Here is a 12,318-nt window from a genome sequence, read left to right on the forward strand (position 1 = left end):
TTGTCTGACTGTACATTATTTGGTTTATAAAATGTCAGAAAATAGTAAAAAATGCCCGTCACAAGTTGTCAGAGCACAAGCTGACAGCATCAAATTACTAGTTTTAAACAAATGAAGTAAAAACAGAGAAAAGCGAAAGGCCAATAATCAAAATTGATGTTGACTAATTGGCTGAAACAGGCTAACAATTAACAGACTAACAATTAACAGACTAACAACTACAGGCTAACAATTAACATACTGAAAATTAACAGACTAATTGTTTCAGCACTGATTTATATCTAATTGTGTTCATTAAAGATAGGTCTTTTTAATTTCTTTTTTTTTCAAACATTACCAATCTGAACAAACCCCTTCAGCTCCAAATTCATTACACTTAGAAGTCATGCTTTGCTATGCTCCCACAGTCTAAAGTCTTGGAATCGAAAGCCAAGAAAATTGCAAGCCCCAGAAAAATGAAAGCAGTAAAATCGATACTGGAAATGAAAATGAACATCAGTGCATTAAACAAATGTAGCCTCGGGGGCAACAGGGGGGAAACGATGCCGTCGTTTTCTTTCTGCAGCATTTTGTTGCCTCTGTTGAATCGCAGCAGACGGAAAAAAAGAATGCGACCGTTGAGATGGAGGGCTGAGGCACAGTGCTGTTGCTTTCTGTGTGGCAAAGTCAGTCTCTTCTCTGTGCGACTTTCTTTTCATGTGAGCATTCTTCTTCTTTTCTGTCTCTTCTCTTTCGCTCTGCTTCTCTGCGTTTTTATTCCGTCTCTTTTGCTGTTCCCTTTCGTCTGCGTTGTCTCTCCTGGCGCCTGTGCCCTCACTCTGCCCCCCTCTGTCACATCTGACACCTCTAGACGGTAAGTGGCTTTTCTTGTTGGCCGCTGATATTGTCAATTCCCCCTGTCAGTGTGTGTTGTTCTCTCCCACAGTCTTAGTTTAAATTGCCTGCCTACTGAACCCTCAGTGTGACGTGATGTAACAGAAGAACACCTATTAAGCTGTTAGAAAAGTGTGCTTTAACAGCGACACGATCATCTGAAATTATTTCAGTTGCATAAGATCTGACATAAAAATGTACACTGCAAAGAAAAGTCACCTTACGAGTCATTATAATAGACCAATGATGTTTCTGTGGTTTGCATCAACATCTTGCAAGAAGACAACATCAGTGTGCTCCTGTAACAAATGACTTGTTTCTACAAAATCCTTGGAAATGGTTGGTTTGTATTATGAATAGATTACATTATATCACCACCCTGGCATGTTTTTGTGCTTGTTGAACACTATTTTAGACGCTATTCAGCCTGAATCTGGTTTAGACTGGCATGTTTTGCATTGCAAGTATTTAACCCTTCGACTTGAATTAAACATTTAAGGGAAAGGAATGAAAAACCCTGATGGGGATCCAGCCTTTGTAGTCTGTGCTGCTTGGATCTTAAGGGAACCAATGACAGGCGGATAGAAAGATCTGAGTGTGTTTTTACCATCTCGTTAATTTTGCATAATCTCTCTGTTCAATCCACTTTGATTGGTGATGATGGAAATGATATGAGATCAATTTAAAGGACCAGTGTGTAGGATTTAGGGAGGTTTACTGTCAGAAATGGAATATAATATTTATAACAATCCACCATTAGTGTCTGAAATTAAAAATCGTGTTTTTAGAATGAGCCCTTCATATCTACAAAGGGAGCGGGTCCTCTTCACAAAGTCCTCCATGTTACACCACCATGTTCCTACAGCAGCCCAGAATGGACAAACCAAGCACTGGGTCCAGAGAGAGCCCCTTTGTGATGTTGCGTTACCTGAAGGCCACCGCAGTTTGTACTGTAGGGGGTGTATTCACCGCTAAATGCCACTACTTGCAACACACTGGTCCTTTAAGCCTATGTCACTATAGAGGCCACTGAGGCAAAAACGTGCAATTAACAGTAGCTCAAGCAGATGAAAGTCATCAGCGAATCGTCTCAGATATGTCACCTCTACAGCAACATTTGCAAAAAGGTTGCTAACATTCGCCACCATAAGCAACTAGTCACACCAGACCAAATAGGGCTAGAGCAGGAAAACCTTGAGCATGGGGTTGTTTCATTGCTTATGAGTTTATCCGTAAAATGAAGTACATAGGATGGCTTTAAATCCTCTGAGCCCGTGTTCATTCTAAAACCTCACAGAGTCTCTGTTTTCTCTCCCAGGACAAGATGATCAACCTGAGTTTCCTGAGGCTGTTCAGAGCGGCTCGTCTCATCAAGCTGCTGCGGCAGGGCTACACCATCCGCATCCTGCTGTGGACCTTTGTTCAGTCCTTCAAGGTGAGCCACCACACACGGTGACCTAAACACGCACACAGCATGGAAGTAAAACTCCATTTATGTCGCATTTTTCAAAAACAAAAAGGGTTTTACAGTCAGGGATGAGAGGAATTCAGTCAGGAAAGACACAATTGAAGAAGATAGGCAGATGTGGAGTGTTTCAATAGATATTTTAGTGCTGTGTTGGTCAATTAGATTGATTCATAGTTGAATAAAAGAATATCACACAAAATGCAGACAGTGGAAGGAAGAAAGGGCGAACGAAGCAGCTCTCAGCAGAAAGCAGTTCAGATTTTCAGCCGGTGCCGGTTTGCTCTCTAAATCCCCTGGGACAAGTTGAGTTAAATGCGGAGCGCCGGGCTGCGGCCGAGGGAATTTATAGCAGGTTTAATGTCAGTGGTGAGAGCTTTTAAGCCCAATGAAAATGGACAGTAGCTGCAGAGTGTTAAAAGGTGGCTATTTAATTACAACAAATGTTCGCCTCCTCCCCACTGCGATATAAATAGCTGGTTAAAAGAATCGACCCCGCAGCTCAGGTTGACTGCTCGGATTTTTAAACAAGACTGTAAAATCTTACAAGGGCGCTAGTCCCCTGTGGTGAATTGGATTTATGAGTGTGTGTGTGTGTGTGTGCGGAGACAGACGGAGAGATCAAAAGAGTAAGTGTGTGTTTGGGTAAGAGAAAGAGGTTGTACGTTGTGTGTGTTTGTGCTCTGAAGTCTTTAACCTGTTATTTATGTGTTGGTTTCAGGCCCTGCCGTATGTCTGCCTGCTCATCGCCATGCTGTTCTTCATCTATGCCATCATTGGAATGCAGGTGAGTTGTGACAATGCCAGCTGGACAAAAGGGAGTCGGACTGTAATGATTCAGTGATGGATGCCTCCTAGAAAGTCCTTACACAAGCATGATACCCCTCCACAGGTGCTTTTACCTATTCTATTAGAGACAGCTTTATTATTATTATAAGAAGAAGTACATCAGCAGTCACATCGGCCAGAATAAAAGAAAAGTAGAATTACTTAAATATGTGGGCCGTAATGCATTACAACATGACCAGAAACAAGAAAATAACAATGTAGATCCAGCTTAGCTTACGTGGTTATGTGTGGTTAAACTATCAGTTATCATTTGTTAACTACTTTAATGTGGGCTTAGCCCTGGTTTATGATTGGTCATTTAATTGTTGACTGAAACTTCGTCTCGGGTGTTTGTCGAGCGACGAAGTAGGGAGGAGGTTGGGGTGAATGGGGTGGGTCCAAGAAGTACAGGACTTTCACCAAGGAGACCGCGGGTCGTGTCCTGTGTAAAACCAGAAGTCATCACGTCGAGTTATTTTAAGTTACATAAGTAACTACGTCACATACAATGTCAGATATTAGGCTAAGTCACGTACGTTACAAACTCAGTTTAACTAAAAAAAATGATCTTTCCCTAAACCTAACCAAATAACTTCATTTTTGCCTTAACATAACCAACTAGTTAGTTTCACAACGTTTACCACATATTTTAAACTGTGACCGTTTCACAACATCAAATAGAACGATCATAAATGTTGTTTTGGGAGTCATTGGCATATGATGTTGTTTTCAGGTATGAGGACTTGTTGGTCAGGTATAATATGTTCAAATATCAGCAGTGTCCACAAACTGAGACCAATAGAGGATGAGAGTATAAGTCACATCTGTGAAATACCAGTCCAACACAACAAGCCTGCAATAACCACCACTGTATCTTTGTAAACCTTAAAATGCCCTTCAGTACAGCACTAACGACGAAAGTCTGCCTTAAACAGAGCTGCATCCACACATCTCTGACGCAGCCGCAATGAAAATGTATTATTGTATAAACCAAGTACTGCATGGCTCTTGTGTTGGATTGCATAAGATTGTACAGGTGTTTGAATAAGAAGTGGATTTCTTTTGTCCACTTTTAGAGCTGGCTGATATGAAGTATTATTACCTACTTTTTATTCATCTGACATACAAGATTATCACAGTGTGTGTGTGTGTGTGTGTGTGTGTGTGTGTGTGTGTGTGTGTGTGTGTGTGTGTGTGTGTGTGTGTGTGTGCTGAAAAACGTCAGTTGCTGTTGATGCTGCACACATATCTGACTGCTGGCAGAGTTCTCCTGGGCCCAGCAGCCAGCGTTTACAGGCCAGCAGGAAGGACATGCCGAGGGGAAAATACATATTTAAAAAGAGAACCTCCGGGTTGTTTACTAGACTCACAGTGGGACATCACAGGCTGTGGCAGTTATCAACTCTCAGTCTCTCTCCATTCAATTTCAATTCAAATCGGTGACGGTTTATTGGCATGGAGTTTGGAATAAAAACATGCTGACAAAGCATATATACATCAACTGAGTGATAGTAAAGGTGAATGATAAATACATACAATTTATACACAAATAAAATAGCAAAACACATTAAATAAAACAGCTAATTACAAATAACATATAGATTTTTATTTTTATTTTATAAATATGCTTTTATTCTTGAAAAACAAGGAGGGTTTGTCCTTTCGTAATGAAGCAGTTTGTACAAATATACAATAACAATTTCTAAGAAATGCTCTGCATGACAAATAATGATAAATGATAATTTAACATAATAGTTATTGAAAAGTGTATAAGAGGGTTTGGCCTCAAATTCTGGACTGGTTGGTTCAGTTGTGTCGGGACATTAAGCCCCAAATAACTTATATTAGTTCACAATCTTCTATAACATATTCATAGCTATATGAATCATTTAAAGTATAATGATGATAATCCGCTTCATCAGGGATGTGTGGGTGTGCTTTGATCCGATTTGACTGACAGCAACCAAACAACCTGCCAGCCATCATCAGATTCTGATTGAAAAGTTTCTTAATTGGTGCACCCAAGTATGTCACATTGCGTTTTCATACTGAAGGCACTCCCACTTCAAATCAGTAAGAAAGGAGAAAAAACAAAAAGGAATACATAAATCTGTCCTGTGAAATAATCCAAACTGTGAGAATGTGTTCGTGTTGGATTCCGTCAGTCAAAGTGGGAAGCTGATAGAGAAGGTAAGTGTTCAGGCTGTGTTTGGGTCTCGGGTTGAGGACTGTGCAGAACTCTGTTATAGTCTCTGTGTTACAGTCGTTCATTACAACAGTAGAGTTGGGCTTTCATTTTCGGGTTTACATGTAATAAACATCACCCGTTCTCCTGCTGCCTCAGGTGTTTGGAAACATCGAGCTGAATGAGGAGACGGCAATAAATCACCACAACAACTTCCAGACGTTTTTCCAGGCCTTGACTCTTCTCTTCAGGTAATCCCTGCTCCATTTATTGAAAACGATGTGGTGCCACAAATGATCCAGGACAAACTGATAACTCCCGTCACTGTGTGTGTGTTTCAGGAGTGCGACAGGCGAGGCGTGGCATGAGATCATGTTAGCGTGTCTCAGTAACCGGCCGTGTGATCGGCTCTCAGGAACCGTGGGGAAGGAGTGTGGGAGTGACTTTGGCTACTTCTACTTTGTCTCCTTCATCTTCCTCTGCTCCTTCCTGGTCAGTGTGAAGGAAGGCAGCGGTCGTACTGAGTGTGACTATACTGGTTGAGCATTTTTCCAAAGATCAACTTCTAGTTGGAACTTTGGTGAACTTCGTAAAACTTAGATCAAACACGTCCAACAGTTAAATCGCAAATTGTATTTTTATATTTTCACCTTGTATTATTGATTGATGCAAATAATCAAAATAAACTGATAATTGCATGCATTGGTTTTAGATTAAACCCCAAAAATAGTGATGTCAATGCAGTTGAAAAGGTGGGAAATTAACCTAAAAGTAGAGGGTTTACAGTAACAGAATAGAATATATGGTTTGCAGCTTTTGGGTTAAAAACATGAAAAATCACCCAGATGTTCCTTTAACTAGAAATGTGATATCTTTATGTAGTGTAAAAACCACAGGTGTGGACTCGAGTCACAACTTTGATGACTTTAGAATTCGCAAAGTCAAAAAAAAGACTTGCAACTCGACTTTTTCTTTGTGATTTCGACTTAAGCCTTTTGACTTGTAAATACTTGATATCCCCCCCCCCCAAGCCCAATGATTAAAAAGTGCCACTTGTTTTAACAAATTAATACAAATACAAAGCATTCAGGATTTTTGTAAAATATTATTACTCTGTTGTTAAAATTGCATTTTCATTATAGGAAGAGTTATGACTTAAGTACTCGTAATTCAAAAGTTATGACTTGGAATTTGATTTTGGACTTAATTTGGGACTTGCCTGTCTTAAATTGAGACTTGTCTCGGGACTTGACCCGGGATTTTATTTGGGACTTGTCTGTCTTGTCTAATAGTTATTTGAAACATTCTCCAGATGTTGAACCTGTTTGTCGCTGTCATTATGGACAACTTTGAGTATCTGACGAGAGACGCCTCCATCCTGGGACCTCATCACCTCGACGAATTCATCCGCGTGTGGGCAGAGTACGACCCTGCAGCCTGGTAAGTGCTTCCGCTGATCTCTGACCTGTACAGCTACAGCATAGTCCCTATAATGAGCCAGTGTTGGTGTTAAAGAGGAGGGTGTTTGCTTTTAGAAGAGAGTGCTAGGTGACGGGGAACTCTAAGCCCTCAGTTCCAGCAGGATGACTCTGTTTCGAGGAATCGGAGAAATCCCGTCTTAGCGGCGGCGGGTGAACGACATTAAGCCCGAGCCCAGATCTGGCTGAGGTCGGTGACGAGCCCCCTGTCGGCCAGAGTGATGCATGTAAATCCAGCGTTCCGCTTGGCGTCCGCTCAGCCCTCTGTGCCTCTAAGTCGGCGGGCTCCGAATCTGCTCCGTCTGTCACCGCAGTGTGAAGAGAAAGTATTTCTATCCCTCCAAAGGGGGAATACAGGTTGATGTCAGCGCCCTCTCTGCCCCCTTACACTGACAGTGTTTAACTTGAGTGAAGCACGATGCTAGTTCTGCATGAGGCAGTGTGAGAAGTAATCTGTCTCAGATTATGTAAGGCTCATTAACTTTTAACGAAGGCTTCACGGGAGCCTCGTCAGTGAGTCAGGACTCCAGGAGAGGTGCGAGATGTGAAATATGAAATTGACATCTCCTGACAGACATTACGGGGGAGGAATTATTATTTATTCCTTTGAATATGAAGTAGCTGCTCTCGGAGATGTATTTACAGTAGCTCATCTTCAACTGCTTTAACTCATTTTTATGTCAGGTTGAAGCAACGAGTATATTTAGTGCTCTTTTTTTATTTATTTTTTACTTGTTTTCACATATTTCTGTAAAAGGAGCAGATCTGTTTAAACTGATTCGATGTTCTGTCCCTTGCATATTCTTTGTGATTTCTGCTGCATGAAGAAAATGACCATTTTACTTTACAGTAAACACACGACCGTAGCCATTTCCTTTTTTGGGGGAATTTGTGGGTTTTAAAGGGGAAGTTTACATTGTACAACCAGAAACTTACACATTAGTTAGACTAAAATAATTATAAATAAAGGATTCTCTAGCAGAAATGTATTCCTGAAAGTGTGCAGTGGGTCTTCAAGCAAAAGTTAGACCTTTACATTGGGGAAATAAAGTAAACAGTTTTGTTTTTTTTACTTTCACAAAATGTACTGAGGACTCAAATACAAATTATGTTTTAAACTTCACTCCTTCACTTATTTAAACAAAATATATTTCTAAAACCCACTCATTACATTACGGTCATTTAGCAGACGCTTTTATCCAAAGCGACTTACAATTCAGTATCTATCTATACACACAGCTACGGGAGCAATTTTGGGGTTAAGTGTCTTGCTCAAGGACACATTGACATGAGACTAGTAGAGCAGGAGCCGCGGATTGAACCACCAACCCTCTGATTGAAAGGTGGCCCTGCTCTCCACTTAGCCACAGTCACCCACTCAAAAACTCAATATTTCTAATTTCCCTGAGGTCTTTTGTGATGAGCAAAACAATTTTTTTTTTAAATTTAGAAAATTGCATCTTTCAATTAAACACCAATAAAATCACAGTTTTAGTCAGAAAATAAAAACAGAACAGTCTACTGTATTCTTTATGCTGCTGCTCCTCTAGTTATTCCCTGTGTTACTGCTGGCTAACAAGTAACACATTGCCTGTATGTAATGAACTAACCTGTGATCTAAACATGTCTTATCTTTTACAGCGGGAGGATTTGCTATCAGGATATGTACAAATTGTTGCGTTTTATCTCGCCTCCCCTGGGCCTGGGGAAGAAGTGCCCCAACAGGGTGGCTTATAAGGTTTGCACTCCCACACAGTCCTTTTGTTTTCAAAGGCACTGTGATGGTTTCGGACTGTGAATGTCTGTTCTCCTTCCCTGCGGTGCCCCGACCACACATGCATACAAACATGCATCGACTCTCCACTAACCAGCTAGCAGGTAACCATGGCGAGTGCAGGAAACAATGCCGCAAGTCAGACTCACACAAAAGGCATCGAATGCGATGTCTGAGATGTTTCCCTGCTTCTAAACACAGGAAGTGATAGAAGAGTGGGAAGTGAAGAGAGAGCATTGTGTGCTTTGTTTCCACTTACTGCTGGTTACTGCTAGTGTCTCTTAGCATGCAGAAACAGAGCATCTTAAAGGAATACTCCACTGAAAATCTATCAGTAGACCCTGAAATGTAACCTTGAAAGGTAGCTCTGAAAAGTTTGTAGCTGCTCCTTTGACGAAGGGAATCACTGTACGCAGATTGATTTATAATGGATTCCAGTGACTCAGAGTCGTGGAAAAAAAAAAAAGAAGAAGACATCAAAACATCCACAGGACGTTTTCAAACCACTCCTGAAGCATAATCCACTTCTCTCCTGTTGATCCACATGTTCAGTATCCGTACGTCCTTTCTGAACTGGGTAAATTGTCTCAAGGCGGCAGGTTTTAACAAGGAAGAAGAATAATGTGTAGAGTAAAAGACGATATCACTTACTGTACACCGTTCTGCTGCATCAGTCATTATACTTTCTTCTTCTGTCAATCAAGAGGTCGATCATTTTAAACGAGTGAATTGGGAAGTGCTCTTTAAAAGACTGTTGTGTTCTAGAATGGCGTGTCAGGCTTTTGCCTGGAAATAGCTCTGCATGGAGTGTTTATACTGTAGTTATCTGATGGACAAGTGGTTGGAACTAGACTAGGTTAACATTGGAGTCCATTGTACAAACTTTTCAGAGCCTTCAGAGGGTGAATGTTTGCTACTCAAAAGATTTTCGGTGTATTAAGTCTTTATCGTAAAATGCACTCTCGTTCCCAAATGCATATCTTCACCATCCATCCAGTATCTCTGCACAGGGATACCTCTGGATCATCCTCCCTTCCTCCTCCTCCTGGAATCCATTCCTGAATCCTTTGATCCAACCAGGATGGCATTCCAGACCATGATATCCTGGAAATCGAATTAACAAGGATTTCTGTGTTTTCCTCTTCCCTTCCCCTCCCATCCTCTCTTTTGGATTTTGCCACTTTCTGTTTTTTATGTACCCCTTTTAATCCCAACCCTCCATCACCCGGGGAACTCTACATTCCTCCTTTCATGGCCTTCTACCACCTTTCCCCCCGGGAAGCGGCCGCATCACTTACCGCGATATGTACGAGATGCTTCGCGACATGTCCCCTCCGCTAGGTTTGGGAAAGAAATGTCCTCCTCGAGTCGCCTATAAGGTAGAATCACCCCTCTCTCCTCCGTCCCCCCCTCCCTCTCGCAGTCACTGCTGGCTCCCCTGCTTCCACCTGTCAAACATCTTCGGGCCTCTGTCAGTGTGTCACAGTCGGTATCTTCTGGCCTGCTGCTGTGCTGTTCTCTATGTTCATCTGTGAAGCTCTGTGTGTTGCTCTATGAGAGTTTGTTTGTGCATTCCATCTACCAGAGGGCAAAAGTTTAATATTTGACGTACCTCCACAAAGCCTTTTCAGTCAGCTTCAGCTCGTAGGTTTGGTTTAACAGCAGGCCCTCATCAACCCTTATTCTAGCAGCAGACAGCAGCTGTTTTCAACAAACAAGCTAATAAACCTTCTGGACTCTAGCTGCCCAGCATCAAGCGACAGACAGACAAAGGTAGCGACTATCTGGAGAGGAAAGGAGTCGGTAGAGACTTAGCCAGATGTATGATGTCAGGAGTGTACGTTACCCTGTGCTTGTATGCACATCTTTGCGGGAAAAAGTCTTTTACATTTTTACCATTTTTTTTTGTGATCTCACAGATGTCGACAGTCTAACCAAAATGATAAAATGTTTGCCCGGGGCAAAAACCAATGTTCCCACAGACTGTGCCAGGCACTGCTCTGCCAGACAAAATTCATGGACCCCAGAGGATGAATGCGACTGAATTTGGTGAAGTCGCTGATGGGGCGAGTTGAAATGAGAGTGAATATTGATGTAGATTTATAACGTGGAATAGCACCTCAAAAAAAGAGATTTCTCAACACTGTGAGATGGGACATTAAAGAACACTTTCACCGTCTTCTCATCAGCTCCCGCACTGACTTAAATGAAGGAGAACCCGGCACATTTATCCCATGTTTATATGTACCGCTATTAGTGAAGTCAACAATCCTCAGGTAGTCCCTGTGCCAGCTGCTCACCTCTTAGCATGCAGACTTAATGGTGCATGGTTTCAGTGCACGCACAGCTGTCTAAATAAATTACAGTTAAAACGGCCCTGCCCTTGCCCCAGTTAAAAAAATGTCCGGGTCTGACGTGGTCACGTATCCAAATATAACTCCTGTTTTTGTGTTACGGCAGAGAATGGCATGAACAAAGAGAGCGAGAGAGAGAGCAAGGCTTATTTCCCCATCTCTATTTTTTCTGTTGATCGCGCTCCTTGTTCACCTCCCTCCCTAATGACCACGTCGTCCCCTGATACTCACTGTTGTCCCCGTTACCCTCTTGTTTCCAGTCTCATGTTCTGTCTTCAGGCTGAGCTTCACCCTCTGTTTTGGATGATCTTTCTCTCACCCTCTCCAGGGATCTGTTCCCTCTCTTCTTCTTCTTCATCCTAACTTCAGCTTGTGTACCTGTGTGTGTGTGTGTGTGTGTGTGTGTGTGTGTGTGTGTGTGTGTGTGTGTGTGTGTGTGTGTGTGAGGACAAGTATGCGTCCTAGCTGCATAGGTGCTTCTTTTTTTTTTTTTGATGATATGTGTCTTTATTTGTCTGATGCTCGTGGTCTGCAGCTGCCATTCTTCCACTTTCTGTTTCTGGGAAAAAGATGCAAGACTTTACATGCTTAGATGCTTTCCAGTTGAGGCACACTCTCCTCCCCTTCCTCCCCCTCTCGCCTCTCATCTCTCCACCCCTTCATCTGCATTGTTGCGCTCCCACAGTACATACACTTTTTTCCTTAAAGGCTTGAGAGGAAAGGAACCATCAGCTACACTTTTCCTTTTCTCACAAATGTGTCTGATGGTTTTTGCTTTTGCCTTTCAGTTCTAAACTTCTTTTATTTAGAAGAGCACATGTCTCTGCCACCCCCCACCCCCCCAGCCTCACTGTCAATGTGCTGTACTAACTCAAGCATGTACGAATTAATTAATTGCAGCATTGATCCAGAAGCCATGCATGGTGTGGATTGATGCTGATTAGTTTTTAGGGTTTTTTTCAATTAACGCCCGGTGCATTTTTAAGTTTTATAGTGTAGAAATACTGATGAATTAATCATAATTGAGCCTTTATGCTGCCTAGAATTTGCTACTAATAATTACTAGGTTTTAGTACTTAGCAGTTGATTAACCAGTTCATCATTTAGTCCATAACATGTCAGAAGTGGTCATGGCCCGCCCTCAGTTTGGGTAAACAGACAGGAGTACCAGCTCAGGAGCAGAGCAATAACAGCTGGTTTGTGCTATTGTGTGACTTTGGTGTTTGAGTTTGGTTTCACCAAAGTCACACAATAACACAGACAAGCAAGGCATCGGTAGACCAGCAGCTCCCGTGTTCTGCAAGGTAACATGACAGTTTTTGTAAAGGGAGCGTAGATAACGGCCTCAGTTCCCCTCAGAA

The 12,318-nt window shown here is 42.0% G+C and overlaps 1 protein-coding gene across 5 annotated transcripts in view; it reads left to right on the plus strand.

Moving 5' to 3' along the window:
- Nucleotides 1-12,318, plus strand: part of LOC137888936 (voltage-dependent N-type calcium channel subunit alpha-1B-like) — a 140,059-nt gene that overhangs the window by 109,302 nt on the left and 18,439 nt on the right. For 3 of the 5 annotated variants that reach the window (XM_068732454.1, XM_068732456.1, XM_068732457.1), the window contains 6 exons: nucleotides 2,192-2,308; nucleotides 3,060-3,125; nucleotides 5,511-5,602; nucleotides 5,693-5,843; nucleotides 6,664-6,791; nucleotides 9,886-9,982. In XM_068732454.1, coding sequence (XP_068588555.1) covers nucleotides 2,192-2,308; nucleotides 3,060-3,125; nucleotides 5,511-5,602; nucleotides 5,693-5,843; nucleotides 6,664-6,791; nucleotides 9,886-9,982 — 651 coding nt within the window. Of the gene's footprint in view, nucleotides 1-2,191; nucleotides 2,309-3,059; nucleotides 3,126-5,510; nucleotides 5,603-5,692; nucleotides 5,844-6,663; nucleotides 6,792-8,470; nucleotides 8,568-9,885; nucleotides 9,983-12,318 lie in introns of all 5 variants that reach the window. The other 2 variants (XM_068732455.1, XM_068732458.1) reach the window with 1 other exon arrangement.

The sequence above is a fragment of the Cebidichthys violaceus genome, unplaced genomic scaffold (assembly GCF_023349555.1).
Source record: "Cebidichthys violaceus isolate CVI_PGR_0920_01 unplaced genomic scaffold, fCebVio1.0.p SCAF_59, whole genome shotgun sequence".
Lineage (NCBI taxonomy): Eukaryota > Metazoa > Chordata > Actinopteri > Perciformes > Stichaeidae > Cebidichthys > Cebidichthys violaceus.